General features: G+C 52.3%; 1 protein-coding gene across 1 annotated transcript; it reads left to right on the top strand.

Moving 5' to 3' along the window:
- The first annotated feature begins 239 nt into the window (after positions 1 to 239).
- On the top strand, positions 240 to 14,510 carry CCT7 (chaperonin containing TCP1 subunit 7). Its single transcript, XM_077301242.1, has 12 exons — positions 240 to 390; positions 1,617 to 1,770; positions 3,073 to 3,179; positions 4,181 to 4,306; positions 5,480 to 5,532; positions 6,391 to 6,562; positions 6,854 to 7,018; positions 7,724 to 7,912; positions 10,225 to 10,322; positions 10,705 to 10,837; positions 12,636 to 12,842; positions 13,846 to 14,510. The coding sequence occupies exons 1-12, from the start codon at positions 385 to 387 to the stop codon at positions 14,068 to 14,070; spliced, it is 1,635 nt and encodes a 544-aa protein (XP_077157357.1). The 5' UTR covers positions 240 to 384; the 3' UTR covers positions 14,071 to 14,510.
- Positions 14,511 to 18,988: the final 4,478 nt, after the last annotated feature.

Raw genomic sequence — 18,988 nt, 5'->3', positions numbered from 1 at the left:
AAGGACAAAGCGTTTGAGACTCATGTATTGAAACCTGAGTGGGAACGAAAGCAGCAGCTATGATTAATGGACTCTGTGGCATTATACCGCCCATCCCCCCGCAGAAGTCCCTCCCCCAGAGTCCCATGTTCAAGTCTCCAGGAATCTCCCAACCCAGAGTTGGCAACCAAAGCTCCTGACCCGCCCCTTCCAGCCGCAACCACTGAATACGTCTCTATGGTGATAGTGAGGGGCCGCTCTTTCCCACCGTTTTAGCATAGAGTTCCCCTTTCCGCTTCGTGAAGCTCCTCCTTTTAGGCTTGCCCCACCTCCTTGCGGGAAGCTTCTAGGGGCGCGCGAAGGGCATTGTGGGAAGGGACCGTTAGCCGGGCCTGAGCCGCCAAGATGATGGTGAGTGAGGGGCGAGGAGGGTCATCGGCTTCCATCCGCCACGGGGACGGGCTCGTGCCCTCCTTCGCCGGGTCTTCTGGCTCCCGGAGAGTCCCCCGGTGCGGACGGGCCGGCATCGGTGGGGGCTGAGGACATTCGGAGGCCGCAAAAGGGAAATACGGAGCGCCCCCCCCCACTATCTCCTCGCGGGCTGGGCGGGCGTTGTCGCTAAGGCTGGTGTGCGGCGAGACTGAGTGTCGTAGACACTACGAATACCGACAAGCTTTGCGCGAGCCGGCTCTGCTCCTGGATCGGAGTGTTCCGCGCAGGGGATGCTGGGAGATGCAGTCTTGGCTTGCGGGTGCCATTTCCGCACGCCATTGGCTGAGGATCTCCCTTCAGTTCTAGCCCCTTCTTGCCGGGTTTGCCGCTGGAGTAGGGGTCCCCAGAGCATTACACGGGGGTCTGCAACAGTTCCCGTAGTCTCCTGATGTAGGCTGGGAATTAATCTTTCGGGGTGCAACCCTGCTCGGGAAGCAGCAGTAACCCTGACATGTCCTGGCAGAGTTGCAGAGGGCTGTACATTGGAATGCATTCTCTTTTCTCTGCTTCCCTCTTTAGCCTGTGGCCGAAAACTCCCAAGGACGATGACATTGGTCCCTGGCTGCCTTTTTCTCCCTGCCCTGCTTAGCAGGGTTTCAGCACCTTTTGCAATTGAGTATGGGGCAGACAGAGTGGCCAGAGTGCACCTCTCCCCTAATCCTAAAACGTAGGAGTACCCAATAAAGGTGACAGGCAGTACAGACAGAAGGACAGATAAACGGTGGATTAACCTGTGGTTAAGTGCATGAATAGTCTCAATCCCAGAGCCAGCAGGCTCGGCGTTGCTGCCTTGTTTTTGGCCGTCCAGAGGAACTGGTTGGCCACACTGTGAGACAGAAGGCTGGACTAGAGGGACCTCTGGTCTGACCCAGCAGGGCTCTCCTGATGTTCTTGTCAGGGGACTGCTTTACTAGGGTTCTGAACCTCTGTCAGTGGAATGATGATGCATATAAAGCACCAAATTTGTCACTTCACTCTCTTGCTGTTCTGATTCCCTGTCTTCTGTGCGTGGGAAATAGTGGCCTTAACAATCCTGATCTTTCCAGCGTCACGGGCTGTAGTTAACTGCGCTGTCTTCTGCCTGCGTTGATGATTCCCGTAAGTCTTTGGGAGGCTGTTTGTCTCACACCTTGCCCTTCTCGCAGCCCACCCCTGTTATCCTGCTGAAGGAGGGCACGGACACCTCTCAGGGAGTCCCGCAGCTCGTCAGCAATATCAGCGCCTGCCAGGTCATCGCCGAGGCCGTCCGCACCACCCTCGGGCCCCGGGGCATGGACAAGCTCATTGTCGATGACAGAGGTAAGCCTGCCTGACTTTGGTCAAGCGGTCGGCAAACAGAAGACACTTTTTATACAGCAGCTCTGCGTGGTTGCTCTGCTCCAGCTGTTCCTCAGCTATTTGAGTTGATCATTGATGCGAATCTGTTAGGGTTGGTCACCATTCAGATTTGGAGGGGTGTAGTACCCAAATGACCTTGCTGACAGATAGGTGCTGTTTGTCGTAAGAGTTTTTTGCTCAGTTGGAAGACTGACTTCGGGCTAGTCTAAGAACAGGGGCACCTTTAAGGCCAACAGAGTTTTATTCAAGGGATAAGCTTTCGGAAGCTAGCAGGCCATGCGAATAAGGAGGGTGAGCAGTGAATTAGACGACAACGTAATGAAGATGTGTAACAAATGCAGGGACCAAACAGCAGCAACAAAATTAGTTTATAAGGATTTACTTTTAATAACATTCTGTGTTCAAACTGTGTTCTGCTGCTTCAGACCAACATGGCAACCCACCTGAATCTATCTTCAGGCTAGGCTGTCACTAAAAAGACAGAAAAGCAAAGTTCTTCACCATAATGACCAAAGCAGCCTTTGAATAGTTGGCCTCTGTGGCCTTTGATGGGGAATATTCTCCCTCACCAAAGGGATTTCTGTATCTGTCTTAACATTCCAATTGTCTTAATAGATTCAGGCAGGTGGCCATGTTGGTCTGAAGCAGCAGAAAAAGGTTTGAGCGCAGTGTCACCTTTAAGACCAACAAAGTTTAATTCTGGGCATAAACTGGCTTCTACCCAGAACTAAACTTAGTTGGTCTTAAAGATCTGTAAATTAGATTTTGCCATGTTGTTTCATATCAGTAAGTCAGAATTTGGGGAATGGGAGAAAAGGGTGAATGTGGTTCTGGGACCCAGCTGTGCTTGAACTCTATTTTCGTCCTCAGTTGCTATAGTTTCTTTATGGGTCCTGATATCATAGAATCCTAGAGTTGGAAGGAGCCATAGAGGCCATCTAGTCCAACCCCCTGCTCAACGCAGGATCAGCCCAAAGCATCCTAAAGCATCGGATGCTTTTGTTGAGCTCATTAATTTATCTGAGCATCTCCACCCCCAAACTAGTGCTGTAAGGTGGGGGTGATGGCAGGGTAGTTTTGGCCTCTGTGCCTTGCTTGTTATGGGATTCTCCGTTTGGCCACTACATAGTTTGGACTTGGGACTGATCCAGGATGGCTTTCCTTGTGATGTGAACTTTGGGATTAGCCCAGAGGTTTAGAATCTCAGCTGCCTTGCTGGCATCTTCCCGGGCCATCTTATTGGGTTTATGATCTCCCCTGCAGGCAAAGCAACCATCTCCAATGACGGCGCAACCATCCTGAAACTCCTTGATGTGGTGCACCCTGCCGCAAAGACCCTGGTGGACATCGCCAAATCGCAGGATGCAGAGGTGGGCATGAGGGGGGCTGTTCTCCAAGAACAGCGGAAGGCATTCTTCGTGCAGATATTTTCCCAGCCTCCGGGGAGGGCGGTATATAAGTATGAGAGAGAGATAGAGAGATAGAGAGATAGAAAGAAAGAAAGAAAGAAAGAAAGAAAGAAAGAAAGAAAGAAAGAAAGAAAGAAAGAAAGAAAGAAAGAAAGAAAGAAAGAATAAATTAAGCCTTAAATTGGCTTAAGAGGGGCATCCCTCTGGGTGAAGAAGAGTTTTTTTTTTAAAATCCCAAAGGAGTCCAAAAATGGCTTACAAACCCCTTTCCCTTCCTCTCCCCAGAACGGGTAGATGGGGCTGAGAGAGCTCTGAGAGAACCACTCTAAGAGAACTGTGACTGACCCAGCTGGCTGCATGTGGAGGTGCGGGAAATCAAACCCAGTTCTCCAGATTAGAGGAGAACAAAAACATCCCACTGGCTGTCAGTATACTGAAACACCAATAAATAAATATTCTATATGTATGCTGTCCCACCCCTGTTAGTTCAGGGCAGTTGACAACGTTTAAAAAAAATACATAGTAAATAGTAAACAATAAACAGCGAAATAAAATCAGAGTCCAGTAGCACCTTTAAGACCAACAAAGATTTATTCAGGGCGTGAACTTTTGAGTGCAAGCACCCTTCGTCAGACTATGATCTTACATGACAGGGAATATAACAGCAAGTTCTTCATAAAACCCACTTCCTATTGGTTTCCTTATGGGAATTGATTAGAGTTTGGAGGGGATCCTGTTGGTGGCTGTTTTGAGTAGGTAATAACTGGGAAGATGTCTCTCTCTCGAAAGGAACTCTCTTCGTGTTGATTTTGCAATGGCAAACCAGCAGCCGCCATGTGAGAAGAGGGCAAAGAGTCAGGTGGGGCAGAGAGCGCTTAGCTGTCTCGGAAGAAGTGAAATAGAGAAGGGAGCAAGAGATGAGCCTCCTAGAAAACACAGCATTGTTCCTTTCCTCCTTGCAGGTCGGTGACGGCACCACCTCGGTCACCCTTTTGGCGGCCGAATTCCTCAAGCAAGTGAAGCCCTATGTGGAGGAAGGCCTGCACCCACAGATCATCATCCGAGCCTTCCGTACTGCCACTCAGTTGGTAAGGGTCCTTGCAGCACCCTGCGGTCTCATTCACTACCCGGGCTGGCCCGCAAGATTCTGTGTGACGTGGAAACTCTTCTGTGTAAGGAACGTTGGGAGGGAAGAGCAAGGGGAGTCCTGAATGGGCTCTGAACGCTGGAGAGCAAAAACTGCAGTTGATGTTTTTGATCAGCAGCACCCCCACACCCCCCGTAATGTACCTGATCGACCCATGCGACTTTTTCTTGCTTAGTCATTGATGTGGAGCGTGTTTTCTGAGCCTGTGGACATCTTTGAGCTGTTCTTTTAGACCCCACTTTTCACTACCCAGAGAAGTCCCAAAGCAGCTTGCAGACCCCTTTCCCTTCCCTTCTCCACAGCAGACACCCTGTGAGGTAGGTGGGGCTGAGAGAGCTCTGAGAGAACTACTCTGAGAACAGCTCTGAGAGAACAGGGACCGGCCCAAGATCACCCAGCTGGCTGCATGTGAAGGAGGAAGTGGGGGATTAAGCCCAGTTCTCCAGATCAGAGACTGCCGCTCTTAACCACTCCTCCATGCTTTGGAGTTCTGCATGGCCAAAAAACTGATGTCCCAGCTTACCTTCAGGCGCGCAGTGTGTGGTGGCTGCTACTGTCAAAGCAACATTTTTTCAAAATCTGTGCAGCCAATCACATCTTCAGTGGCCAGTCAATAAGCCTTTCTGGATAAACCACTTTGTGTAAACACTTGGTGAGCCCCTGGAAAGGGTCTGTGGCTATCATGGCGCCCCTGGGCACATTGCGTTGGGGACCCCTGGAGCAGACGGTGATAGAGATGCTTCTGTTCCAAGGCTTCCAGTTGAAAGGCCTCCACACTTTACCAGGTGTAAATTGAGGCAGTGTTTCTGCTGGAAAAGTGCTGTGCTGCTAATCTTTTTGAAACTCCAAAATAGAACAGAGAGCCCAGAGAGCTTGATTTCGTTGGCGCATCTGGCTTTGTCTAGACATCCGTTTGATATTCCTGCTCAAGGGCTGAACCGTTAATGCGACAGATGCCGGCATAACGAAATGGGAACTTCACTCGGGCAGAGCAGAGAGAACGTCTCACCGTGCTGTGCTCACAGCAAGAGATTCTGCTTGGGCTAACGACACGTAGCGCTTGAAAGAGCGGGATGCAACTGAAGACCGACTCATTGTCGCTTTATTCCGGCAGGCGGTCGATAAGATCAAGGCGATTGCGGTCACCGTCAAGAAGTCGGACCAAGAGTAAGTCCCTCCCTTGTCCATATTTTGCTTAAAAGGGGCAGCTCTGCAGCTTCCCTTCCTTATGAGTGATGACCATACGAACCTGCCTTATAGTGGATCAGACTCTTGCTTCATCAAGGTCGGTCTTGTCTACTCAGATTGGCAGTGGGTCTTCGAGGTCCCAGGGAGATGTCCTACCCCCCTCCTGGCTCCTAGTGTGGGGGTGGACTGTGTTGGGGGCCTGTTTCCATCTCCCAGCTGGTATATAGACATATATCTTAAGACCGATGCCTGGAATACGAGGAGCAATTTTTAAACTTATTAGTATAATGCCACCTTGTATCTGTATTTATATTTTACGTTGTTTTATTGTTCCATTGGGAATATTTTAACTGATATTGTTTTGTTTGTTAAATATCCCAAGTCAGTTTGTGGGAGCAGCAGTATAGAAATGCAATGATAGATAAAATAAAAATTACCTGCCACCTGAAACCTTTTAGGTGGAGATGCCAGGGATTGAACTTGTGACTTCTGCACGCAAACCAGAGGCTCCGTCACTGAGCCACAGTCCCTCCAACAGCACCCTGTAGCTGTTCACAGTGTGTGTGTGTGTGTGTGGGGGGGGTGCAGAATTAAAAGACCCTTTTTTATCCTCAGGTATGGAAGTAAATCAGTGAGATTTGAGCATATCAGAAAATACCGACATTTTCCATGCTCAGTGTAGCCAAGCCTGAAAAATACGGGTTTTCTTTCATCTTTTTGTTTTTGCACATGCCAGTGGTGCCTTGAAGGAGCTTTGAAGTCCTTCTGCCGCACCCTGGTGGGATACGTCCCCTTGGAATGTAGGCGGCCCTTAACCCATGGCTGTTCCTCCTGCAGGGAGTTCAAAAGCCTCCTGGAGAAGTGTGCCTCCACTGCCCTGAGCTCCAAGCTGATTGCCCAGCACAAGGACTTCTTTGCCCGGATGGTGGTGGACGCTGTCATGATGCTGGATGACCTCCTACAGATCAAAATGATCGGGATCAAGAAAGTGCAAGGAGGGGCCCTGGAGGTGAGTCCTCGGCCTTTCCTTCCAGAAGTGCTTGTGGCATTTCTTCTGTCTTGGCGTACCGGCTGTCTAGAATAGAGTTGGTGAGACCGGATGCTGGATTAGCTGGACCGCTGCTCTGATCCAGTAGTTCTTCTGCTTGGGCTGCGGCGTCAGGTTTGCCCACCCCGATTCCGGTCATCATTAATCAAAGGGAGAAATGCGGTCAGCCGCGGAGGACTCTTGGTTGTGATGTTCAGAGCAGGAAGCCTGGCGCGTCTGCCCAGAGCTCAGCTCAGCTGGCTTTTCCCCCAGGATTCCCAGCTGGTGGCCGGAGTCGCTTTCAAGAAGACCTTCTCTTACGCTGGCTTTGAGATGCAGCCCAAGAAGTACGAGTCGCCCAAGATCGCTCTGCTCAACATCGAGCTGGAGCTCAAGGCCGAGAAGGACAACGCCGAAATCCGAGTCAACACTGTGGAGGTAAGAGGCTGGGTTGGTGGTACGGAGGAAAGAGGCCAGGTGTAATTTTGCAGCAGGTTTTGCAGCATTTGTAAAAATGTGTGCTCCGGAGTAAATGGATCGGTTTGAATTCTGCATGGTGCGTTCGAAAGCTTGTAACGCCTGCTTGACCTGGACTGCCTTTCTTAAGAGTCTCAGCTCCGGGGCCACGTGGGGAGGGGGTGGAAAAGCGGTTGCTGGGCATGGAGAAGATCACAAGTTCAGTCGTCGCCATTTTCAGCTATGATAAAATAGAAGGTGATGGGAAAGAAGGTGGGGAAAGTCGAGTCCCGAGAGAGCCATGGAGGAGGGGCTGTGGCTCAGTGGAAGAGCCTCTGTTTGGCCCACAGAGGTCTCAGGTTCAATCCCTAGCATCTCTAGTTCAGGCAGTAGGTAATGGGAAAGACTTCTGCTTGGGACCCTGGAGAGCCATGGAGAGGGGATGTGGCTCAGTGGTAGACCCTCTGTGCAGCATGCAAAAGGTCCCAGGTTCAATCCTGGGCATCTCCAGCTAGAGGGATCTGGCAGCAAATGAAGTGAAACCCTGGAGACCCCCATCCAATGTGAATGAACTGTACTGTCCTTGATGGACCAAGGGTGGATTCTGCATAAGGCAACTCCACGAGGGTCCACACATGGACTAAACAAGGGGCACTGAACTTTTCTCTCTTTCGGTTCTCTCTGCAGGATTACCAGGCTATTGTGGATGCCGAGTGGAACATCCTTTATGACAAGCTCGAGAAGCTGCATGAGTCCGGGGCCAAAGTTGTGCTCTCCAAGCTGCCCATTGGCGACGTGGCCACTCAGTACTTTGCCGACAGGGACATGTTCTGCGCTGGCCGGGTCCCCGAGGAAGACCTCAAGAGGACCATGATGGTGAGCAAGCTTCCCCACTCGGGAAGTTATAGGTGAAGGGGCCCCCTGGGAGGTGGGCAGGGAGCAGTCCCTGTTGGTGGCAGAGGAGAGGACCCACAGGAATGGCTTTAAACTAGGTTTAGGACAGTACCGGCTAGACAGCAGGAGAAAATGTTTCCCCGTCAGAGTAGTTCAGCAGTAGAATCAGCACCCCGGGGAGGTAGGGAGCTCCCCCTCCCTGGCTGCCTTCAACCAGTGGCTGGACAGATCCTTCTCCTGGATGCCTGAGGCTGATCCTGCACTGAGCAGGGGGTGGGACTAGATGGCCTGGATGGCCCCTTCCCACTCTAGCATTCTAGGAGTCTAGTTCAGCAGTGGAAGGGGCTGCCTGAGGAGGTGGGGAGCTCCCCCTCACTGGCCGTCTTCAAGCAGAGGCTGGACAGATCCTTATCCTGGATGCTTGAGGCTGATCTTGCACTGAGCAGGGGGTGGGACTAGATGGCCTGGATGGCCCCTTCCCACTCTAGCATTCTAGGAGTCTAGTTCAGCAGTGGAAGGGGCTGCCTGAGGAGGTGGGGAGCTCCCCCTCACTGGCCGTCTTCAAGCAGAGGCTGGACAGATCCTTATCCTGGATGCTTGAGGCTGATCCTGCACTGAGCAGGGAGTGGGACTAGATGGCCTGCATGGCCCCTTCCCACTCTGGGATTCTAGGAGTCTAGTTCAGCAGTGGAAGGGGCTGCCTAAGGAGGTGGGGAGCTCCCCCTCACTGGCCGTCTTCAAGCAGCGGCTGGACAGATCCTTCTCCTGGATGCTGGAGGCTGATCCTGCACTGAGCAGGGGATGGGACTAGATGGCCTGCATGGCCCCTTCCCACTCTAGGATTCTAGGAGTCTAGTTCAGCAGTGGAATGGGCTTCCTCAGGAGGTGGGGAGCTCCCCCTCACTGGCTGTCTTCAAGCAGTGGCTGGACAGTGACTTATCCTGGATGCTGGAGGCTGATCCTGCACTGAGCAGGGGGTGGGACTGGATGGCCTGCATGGCCCCTTCCCACGCTGGGATTCTATGAGTCTAGTTCAGCAGTGGGATGGGCTGCCTCAGGAGGTGGGGAGCTCCCCCTCACTGGCCGTCTTCAAGCAGCGGCTGGACAGATCCTTCTCCTGGATGCTGGAGGCTGATCCTGCACTGAGCAGGGGGGGGGGACTAGATGGCCTGGATGGCCCCTTCCCACTCTAGCATTCTAGGAGTCTAGTTCAGCAGTGGAAGGGGCTGCCTAAGGGGGTGGGGAGCTCCCCCTCACTGGCCGTCTTCAAGCAGCGGCTGGACAGATCCTTCTCCTGGATGCTGGAGGCTGATCCTGCACTGACCAGGGGGGGGGACTAGATGGCCTGGATGGCCCCTTCCCACTCTAGCATTCTAGGAGTCTAGTTCAGCAGTGGAAGGGGCTGCCTAAGGGGGTGGGGAGCTCCCCCTCACTGGCCGTCTTCAAGCAGCGGCTGGACAGATCCTTCTCCTGGATGCCTGAGGCTGATCCTGCACTGAGCAGGGGGGGGGACTAGATGGCCTGGATGGCCCCTTCCCACTCTAGGATTCTAGGAGTCTAGTTCAGCAGTGGGATGGGCTGCCTCAGGAGGCGGGGAGCTCCCCCTCACTGGCCGTCTTCAAGCAGCGGCTGGACAGATCCTTCTCCTGGATGCTTGAGGCTGACCCTGCACTGGGCAGGGGGTGGGACTAGATGGCCTGCATGGACCCTTCCCACTCTAGCATTCTAGGAGTCTAGTTCAGCCGTGGGATGGGGAGCTCTTCAAGCAGCGTCTGGCTGGAGACTGATCCTGGATGCTTTGTGCTGAACCTGCACTGACCACCTGGATGTTCAGTGGGATATAGGCAGAGATCCTCCACAGTTGTTAGAAGCTCGAGTGTGGATGCAGGCTAAATAGCGTGGGAGATTGGAGGAAGGTTAGATTATATTGATTTGGCAGTGATTTGGAAGAAATGAATATTAATAACTGAAAACTTTGTCTAATTTTTGTTTGGGTTTTTGGTATTTGGCAGAGAATTCCAGATTTTCATGGCTCTCTGCGTAAAGTAGCATTTCCTTTTAGCCATTCTGATGCAGCTGCCTGTCAACTTCAACTAATGCTCTTGAGTTCTACAACGTTGAGAGAGGGTAAAAAGCATTTTTTGCCAACTCTCTCCACCCCATGCATAATTTTACAAACTTCTGTCACGTCCCCCCCAGTTCCTGGCTCTTCAGTCTTTCTTCCTCGGGACGGGGCTCCAAACCCCTCGTGACTGTTCGTCCACCCTGACACCCCCTGCTTTTGTGCTTCGCAGGCCTGTGGCGGCTCCATCCAGACCAGCGTCAGCGCCCTGACCCCTGACGTCCTGGGACATTGTGCTCTCTTTGAGGAGGTGCAGGTTGGAGGGGAGAGGTGAGTGTGGACGGGCCTGGCTGCTAGCAGAGCAGGGGAAACCTTGGCTGCTGTGCGGGATTCACGTCAGATAGCTTGTAGATCATCACCATTCCTAGCAATCTGTGGGGGGTTGGAATAGATCATGGGTAGTCAAACTGTGGCCCTCCAGATTCCATGGACTACAATTCCCATGAGCTCCTGCCAGCAGGGGCTCACGGGAATTGTAGTCCATGGACATCTGGAGGGCCACAGTTTGACTACCCCTGGAGTCGTTGATCCCACTCTATGATGGGATGTTTTCTCAATCTTTCTGTGTTTGACGTTCCCCATCTACCCTCTCAGCTCCTTGAATCTTTCTTTCCTTAACGTGTCCTGGGGCTCGTCTCTTTTCCCTTGGCAGGTATAATTTTTTCACGGGCTGCCCCAAGGCCAAGACCTGCACGATAATCCTGCGAGGGGGAGCGGAACAGTTCATGGAGGAGACGGAGCGCTCCCTCCACGATGCCATAATGATTGTCCGAAGAGCCATCAAGGTATGATGGGAGGGGCCGGGCCGCCATGGGATTGGCCAGCCTGAACTCGTTGACTGCTCTTTGCTTGATCCCCTGCAGGCAAGGAAGAAGAAGAAGAAGTGTGGGCTTTTATACCATGCTTTTTCCTACCAGAAGGAGTCTAAAAGCAGCTTCCAATCGTCTTCCCTTGCTCCCCATGCAACAAACACCATGTGAGGGGGGTGAGGCAGAGAGAGCCCTGACAGGACTGCTCTGTGAGAACAGCACTATCATAGCTGTGACTAGCCCAAGGTCACCCTGCTGGCTGCAGGTGGAGGAGGAGTGGGGAATATCAAGCACATTTGTTCACCCCTTAGTTTGCCTTGCAGAGCCCATGTTCTTGGAATCATCAACAGAGGTCTGGCTTTGAATGCTAGTTAAAGCAGGGGTAGTCAACCTGTGGTCCTCCAGATGTTCCTGGATTACAATTCCCACGAGCCCCTGCCAGCTCATGGGAATTGTAGTCCATGAACATCTGGAGGACCACAGGTTGACTACCCCTGAGTTAAAGGACCTTGGGGGGTTTAGGGAATTCATCGGAGGAGGAGAGCCAGCATGGTGTAGTGGTTAAGAGCGCTAATCTGGAGAGCCATATTTGATTCCCTGCTCCTCCATGTGCAGCTGGGTTGTCACAGCTCTTCTAGTGCTCTTGGAGAGCAGTTCTTCCAGAGCTCTCAGCCCCACCTACTTCACAGGATGTCAGTTGTGCGGAGAGAAAGGGAATGGTGTTTGTAAGCTGCTGTGAGACTGGTTTGGGTAGTGAACGAACACTTTTTCTAGCTGGAGGTAGCACTTGGCTAGTGTCACAGGCCTTCCCTCTTCAAATGAGTCACAGCTGATCTGCTCAGCTAGAAAAATAGACGAAATCTCATACGTTCGAGCTAAAATCCAATAATGTTCATTCTTGCATAGAGACTTCCAGAATTCTGCTTTTTATTCATACCGTATTGAGCATCTGCATAGCGTTGCTGGTTTAATGGCACCCCGAAAGATTTTGGGGGCCTTTGTAGTTGAGAGAATAATAAAAAGTTATACCGGGGTGGGGGGATGCAGTTGGAGAGAAGAGCCAGGAAGCTGTGGCCAATCTCTTGCTTAGCTGCCTGGCACGGGGTCTGTTTGGAAAGAGAGGTAACGAGGGTTGGCAGAGGAAAGTTGGCTTCCTCGCTTCCAGTTCAGCACTCTGCGAAGCCCTCTCTCTGATCTGGAGGAGTGGCAGAGGAATGAAAACAGGCTGCCGCTGCTGCTACTACTATAAACAGAATGAAAGTGGGAGGGCCAATTGTGACCTCTGGTGGAGGCGGCCTGCTGCCTGCTCAGAGGATTTGCAAAACAGCTTCTGCCTGCTAGCCAGGAGTATCTGGCACACTCCTCTGTGATTCAGCAGAGTGGGATGCCTCAGGAATCTCACTTTATATATTGTCAAAAATTGTAAAAGTGTGCAGGTAGGGATCTTCTTCCTGTGGGTCGTGCCCTTGGCACCCCACCCATATTGCGGTCTTGTGATGTGCACAGGGTCCCCCAGTAACCTGCAGGGGCTGCCAGAGTCTGTGCCGATTTGCCCGGCTTGCACTCTGTACGGACCTGGTGCTTTGGTGGGGGGTTCTGGAAATTTGGGCTGCAATCATGCGACAGCTGCCCCTCTCTTGTCCGTGCCGGCCAGCTGGCTGTTGGATGGACTCGCTTGAATCGGACAGATGCCATGCTGCTCTTTCCAACGCCGCCAGTGGCTTCCATCTCATGGCATCTCCAGAGCGAGGGTGACCTTTTGCGTTTATTTCAGAATGACTCTGTCGTTGCTGGCGGGGGGGCAATCGAGATGGAGCTCTCCAAATACCTCCGTGACTATTCCAGGACCATTCCGGGCAAGCAGCAGCTGTTGATCGGAGCGTACGCCAAAGCCTTGGAGATCATTCCCCGCCAGCTCTGCGACAACGCCGGCTTCGACGCAACCAACATCCTCAACAAGCTGCGAGCCAAACACGCACAGGTGGGCTGCCTGGGCCAGGCCCAGGTGTGAGAGCTGACCCTCTCCTGTGGCAGGCAGCTCTGGCCGCCTCCCTGTTTGGGCTTCAGACCCGGCTAACTCTATCCCTCACCCCAGTAGCCCAGGCTAGCCTTATCTCATCAGGGCTCAGAAGCTAAGCAGGGTCAGCCCGGGTCAGGGTTTGGATGGTGCTTCGGTGATGGATTTTCCCAGCATTTTAAAGCATTTTTAGGTTTTTCAATATTAATGTGTGTTTGATTTGCCTTTTTTAGCTTTTTGATTTTGTTTTGACACACAGAAAATGTCCCAACAGGAAATTCAGTGCAGCAAGCACACAAAATTTTGGTTCACATTACAGCGAGACAGTGTATAAGTAATTGGATTTGAAGTATTTCATTGTTTGTCCATCCAATTTGCCATCTGTCCCCAAACATCAGTTGATACTTTTAATTTCTCAGTGTCTGGCAAAGAAAGTAGGAGCTGTTGTTGTTGCTTATAAAACTAATTCTTGAAGAGGGTGGAAAACCTGCAGAATTTAATCATTACCATTCTGGTTTGCTAGTGATCAGTCCTCAACTGGGTGTCCATGAAAATCGTGGTGCCCTCCCCACCCCCCCAAAAAAACCCCTTTCCTGTTGCCCCCTGTTATTAGAAAATGGCCAGGGCCAAGTTAGGTTTTTTCCAGCGAGACGTCCAGTTGGCCAATGGAGCTTTGATTTCCTGTGCAGTGGCCACCAGCACAGCTCCAGGATCTTCACTGTCTGATTCGAGGTAACTCCCAGCAGCAATTTGTGGCTGGCTCCGCCTCCTGTGACAGCCATTTTGTGGCTGCTCCCCTAGCATTTTGCCAAAGGGTACCCCCAGGCTCAAAAAGGGGCTGAAATATTTGCCCCTATTGTTTCCAGTAGAGTGTGTGCGTGTCTGTGTGTACAAACCTTTCTTGGGTTTGTCTCTCAAAGGTGAGCAATTGACTCCCACCCTAACGAGCGTGTCTTCCATCCCTCAGGGTGGCACGTGGTTCGGGGTGGACGTCAACAACGAGGACATTGCCGACAACTTCGAGGCGTTCGTGTGGGAGCCGGCCGTGGTGCGCATCAATGCTCTGACCGCGGCAGCCGAGGCGGCGTGCCTCATTGTGTCTGTGGACGAAACGATCAAGAACCCCCGCTCCACGGTAGACGGCCCTCCCGGCGGCCGCGGCAGAGGGCGAGGCCGGCCCCACAACCACTGAAGACAACTTGGCCGGGGCAGGAGGAGGGGGAGGGGTCCCGGCAGCCAGAGAGGCCTCCTGTCCGGTAAAACACGAGGCATTTTGGGGCTCCTTCCGCTGGGCAGCTGGGGCGTTCCCTCTGCTGACTGCTGGGAGGGCCGCTGCAGCATTACTCCCCTCTTGTTGATAATGTCCGCAGAAGTCCAGGGCAGGACAGCCTCTACATCCACGTTCAGACAACCTAGTAGGTTGTGCTGACCCCCCTCCCCCCCCACACACACACATATTCAAGTTTCTCCTCGTCCCATCAGTTTTGAAGCTTCAGGGCTCCCAGACCCCTGTAGTGTGGGCCTGTTGCTCGAAGGGTCGGGAGGAGGGGGGCCATGCATTGCATTGTATTTATTGGGTTTTGTATGGAAGGCGTGAGCCTTGGCACCAACAAATACACAACTTGAAAACCGGTGGCGTCTCTCATACTCTTCCAAATAATTAAAACGTTTGCTCCCCCTCGTTTGTGTTTCGACAACTTACAGACTCTGTGGCAGGAGTTGAGTTTGCAGCGAAGCACCAGCTGCTGTAGTGGCAGAGGCTGGAGGGGAAGCCCTTTGGAAGGGAAAGGCGAGTATGGGCTGCATTGAAGACAGGAAACTGAATCAGACCCTTGGGCCATCCGAGTCAGGCTGGTCTACTCAGACTGGCAGCAGCTCTCCAAGGTCTCAGGCCAAGGTCTTTCCCACTGCCCACTTTTGGGACCTTTTAACTGGAGATGTCGGGGATTGAACCAGGGACCTTCTGCATGCCAAGCAGAGGCTCTTCCACTGAGCCACAGCCCCTCCCCATGGCTCTCCAGGGGCCTGCTTGGATCCTTTTAGCAGGAGATGTTGGGTATTGAAGCGGGGACTCTTCCACTGAGCCACAGCCCCTCCCCATGGCTCTCCAGGGTAGGGTTGTGCGCTTCGGCGCAGTTTGGCTGCCTCTGCAATCACCGAGGCGGCCAGCAGAGAGGAGGGGCGACAGTGGCATCCCTCCTTTCTGTGCCGCGGCGCTGGCTTATGCTCCGCTTTGGGCTTTGGTGATTGCAGAGGCGGCCCAAGCACACAACCGTACTCCAGGGTCTCAGGCCATGATCTTTCCCATCCTGTTCTGCCTGATCCTTTCAATTGGAGATGCCAGGGATTGAACCGGGGATTTTCTGCCTGCTAAGCAGAGGCTCTGCCACTGAGCCGTGGCCTTTCCTTCCCCCATGGCTCTCCTGGGTCTCAGGTGGAGGTCCTTCCCATCACCAGCTGCCACCACCTTTAAGTGGAGGTGCAGGGGATTGAACCTGGGACCTGCAAGCCAAAGTTTGTCTGAGCTTAGAAGAGAAAAGGGTGGGCCATGAGAGAAGACCGGGGTTGCTCCTGGGAGGAAGGCAAGCAGCTTTTACTTGTCTCTTACCTAGAACGCCCCATGGATTGGGGTCGCCATGAGCTGGCAAGCATTGAGTGGCACACTTGGGCTACACAGCCCACCCTGTCTCCACTCCAGATAAATGTGCAGCGTCCTTGGGTTTTAGTTGAACTTCCACCAATTAAAAAAAGAAAAAACAGGCCCACCCATTTTTCTTGCAATAAGTCAGGTTTTTTGAGATTTCGCTCTGGGGCAGCAGAAAAGAGCAGGAGTCCTCTAGCACCTTGGTGGGTAACGAAAGGTGGCAGCACCAGCGCTGTTGTGAATCTCTGTTCCCTGGAGTTCTACACACTGTGTTCTTTGCCTTGGGGTGGGGAGGGGCTCTGACAAAGGGGCTCTGCAGGCAAGGCAGGCTTTGACCGACCTCTCGTGGACCTTGCTACGGATGCAGTCTGGCTGTGTCTGGGCTGCTCCTCAGTACCGATGCCTTCCCAGCTGTGAGGGGGTTGTCCAAACAGCGAGAGATGCCAGAACTCCGAAACAGACCCGCCCTTCAACAAACCTCAAACACAACTGTGTTCCCTGCCACATATCTTATTATTCCACTCAGTTGGGTGTTCCGGGGGGGGGGGGGTTGCAAATGGGCGTGGCATCTTTTGTCTGCTGTTCTCAGGTTGCAGGTCCTTGTGCTGTAAGAGCAGGTGTGACCAAAGAAACATTTTTTAAAAACTGCACAGCCAATAAGGTCTCCACTGGCCAATCAGGAGCCTTGCTGAGCAAAAACCCCACCTACCTCCTGTGAACACCTGAAAAGGTGTTGGCAGGTGACACAGAGCCCCTGTTGGAGACCCCTGGGCGACTGGCTCTGTCTCTTCCGTGAACCATTTGCTGAACTGGGTGTTTTCTGCAACCCAGGACTGTGGGAATACTTTGCCCAATACAACACAGCAGTGGGGAGGTGAATGGAAGGCAGCGGTTGGTGGATTATGCATCCCCGCTGTGGTCCTTTAAAAATCGCACCTGCCCAGGAGGACTGCAATGAAGCCCCACTGTTTCATTTCCCAGTGCCCTCTTCCACACAAAGCCCGGGAAAGGCCCCTCCCCTCTCCTCTCAATGCCCGAGCAAGTCTTGGGTGGCATCTCTTCTCTCCCTGTTCGCTTGGTTGGTGGGAAGCAAATTACCTACACTAATTGCCAATTTGCACCGAGTCAGTCCCAGGCTCCTTTCACAAGCTCCTTAACATGTCTGAATTTAGCAGGTTATTAAAACCGTGCGCTCAGGCTAATGAAGGCCCATTTAGGTTTTGTCCTAGCATATGAGCCGTGACTGGGAAGAAGTGTGATTGTGCACAAAACTCCTTGGGGGGTGCAAAGAATGGGAAAATATCTCCCGCAAAGGGGGGGGGGGAGACGACTTTAATCCGGTGGTTTCTATTTTCTGGTTTCTGTCCCTGACAATATAGTCAGGTGAGCAAGGCTGGAGTCCAGCAGCACCCTAAAGGCGAATGTCGTTTCATGCTAGGTATTATCTTTCGTGTGCATGCATGCATGCTTCTTCAGGTACCGTCAGGAACAGGGTTTTCAAAGCAGATTTTGGGCCTGCCTTTATAAAAATGCCGTTTGCATGTACACGTGTGCAGAAGAGCTGTTTAGAGAACGTCCTGTCTTTGCATTTTTGGTCCTTCCTTCAAAGAGTTCTGTCAGCATGATGCGTGTGCTTCTCCCTGGAGATTTTAGGGGTGGGGCCAGGTGTGGGTAGGGTTTGAGGCGGGGAGGGACATCCGTGACAATGCTATGGACTCTGCCTTCCAAAGCAGCCGTTTTCTCCAGGGGGCTGATCTCCGATGCCTGGAGGTGAGCTGAGGTCATTCCTGAGGTTCTACACTTCGAAAGTGCCCTGCACAATCATGGTCAGGCCAAAAGGCAATTCAGAATACGGCATCCTACAAGAAAAGCATAGGAATTTGCAGAGTTGAGGGTGGATTTGGGACAGTGAGCATCCTTCAAGTCAAGAACAATAAACCAGCAGTTAAACTTCGATAACTGTAAAACTGCGGGAAAGGTAACCACGAACAACTCGGATCCTTGAGGGAAAAACTTCAAACTTCTGAGGTCTGGAATGGGCCTAAACCTTCTCCCCCATCAAGAAAGATGAGGAGAAAAACTCAGTTTTGCACCCCTGTCATTTAGAGTGATCAAAACCTGGGACCGCTCACAACTGAGTTTCCATAATAGTCCCAGGGAGGGGGAGAGATGGAAGAATCTGTTATTTGGTGCAATTGCTATCACTATTCTTTTTGTAATTTTTCAAAATAAATAATATATAATCCAGAGAGCCAGGTTTGATTCCCTGCTCCTCCTCCGCATGCAGCCAGCTGGGTGACCTTGGGCTTGCCACAGCCCTGATAAATCTGTTCTGACCTAGCAGGAATATCAGGGCTCTCTCAGCCTCACCCACCCCACAGGGTGTCTGTTGTGGGGAGAGGAATGGGAAGGCAAATGGAAGCTGCTTTGAGACACTTTCAGGTAGAGAGAAGCGGCATACAAGAACCAACTCTTCTTCTTCAGTAATCTCAGGGCTCTCTCAGCCTCGCCCACCACACATGGTGCCTGTTGTGGGGAGAGGAAAGGGAAGGCGACTGTAAGCCGCTTTGAGACTCCTTCAAATAGAGAAAAGCGGCTTAGAAGGACCTGGGACCTGGGTTGTTGTTTTTTTAAATCAGCAACAGCATCTCCTCAGTCCTGGCAGAGAAGAGCTGTTTTTTTCTACCCTCTTTTTCACTACCTGAAGGAGGGAGAAAGCAGCTTACAAAACCCTTTTCCTCTCTCCCCACAACAGACATGCTGTGAGGCCAGTGATGCTGCGGGAGCCCTGACAGGCCTGCTCGGTCAGAACTGCACTATCAGGACTGCGATGAGCCCAAGGTCTCTCAGCTGGTTGCATGTGGAGGAGGAGCGGGGAATCAAACCCGGTTCTCCAGATTAGCGGGCCGCTGCTCTTAGCCACAGCACCACGCTGGCTATAAGAACCTCTCCAGTGGCAGGCCCCCTCATGATCGATGATGGACACTGTGCTGCTAAAAATTTCCATGACACCTTTCTGGACATTTCTCAGGAAAGACTATTCACACATTCAGCTGCCGCTCATGCAGGGATGAGAAAACTCGTTATGCGTACAGGTGGCGGAAGCAGTGCTAATTATGTCCCCACAGACCTCTTTTGCTGCTCCTTTAAAAAGGGACTTTCTGCAGGCAAAGCTGCATTCCTATTTCTTTCACCACAACGGAAGCTCAAACCAGCTTACATCGTTCCCCGGCCTGCCATTTTATCCTCACCACACCCCTGCGAGGTAATGGTTAGAAATGGTTTCCAATCTCAGCAGACTGAGGAAGGAAGGCCTAGGTCTCACAGAGCACACCTGAGCTGCAGGTTCAAGCGAACAAATTGACTTTCACAGACAAAAATGCCCCACGCAGAGAGAGCCAGCGGTCGACGGATTAGGCCAGGGGTCCCTGGCATTTATTTTATCTGTTTTTCAATTTATACCCGG

The sequence above is a fragment of the Paroedura picta genome, chromosome 10 (assembly GCF_049243985.1).
Source record: "Paroedura picta isolate Pp20150507F chromosome 10, Ppicta_v3.0, whole genome shotgun sequence".
In the NCBI taxonomy this organism is placed as follows: Eukaryota; Metazoa; Chordata; class Lepidosauria; order Squamata; family Gekkonidae; genus Paroedura; species Paroedura picta.
Note: the sequence above shows the minus strand (reverse complement) of the source record. Positions and strands in the feature narration are given on the sequence as shown.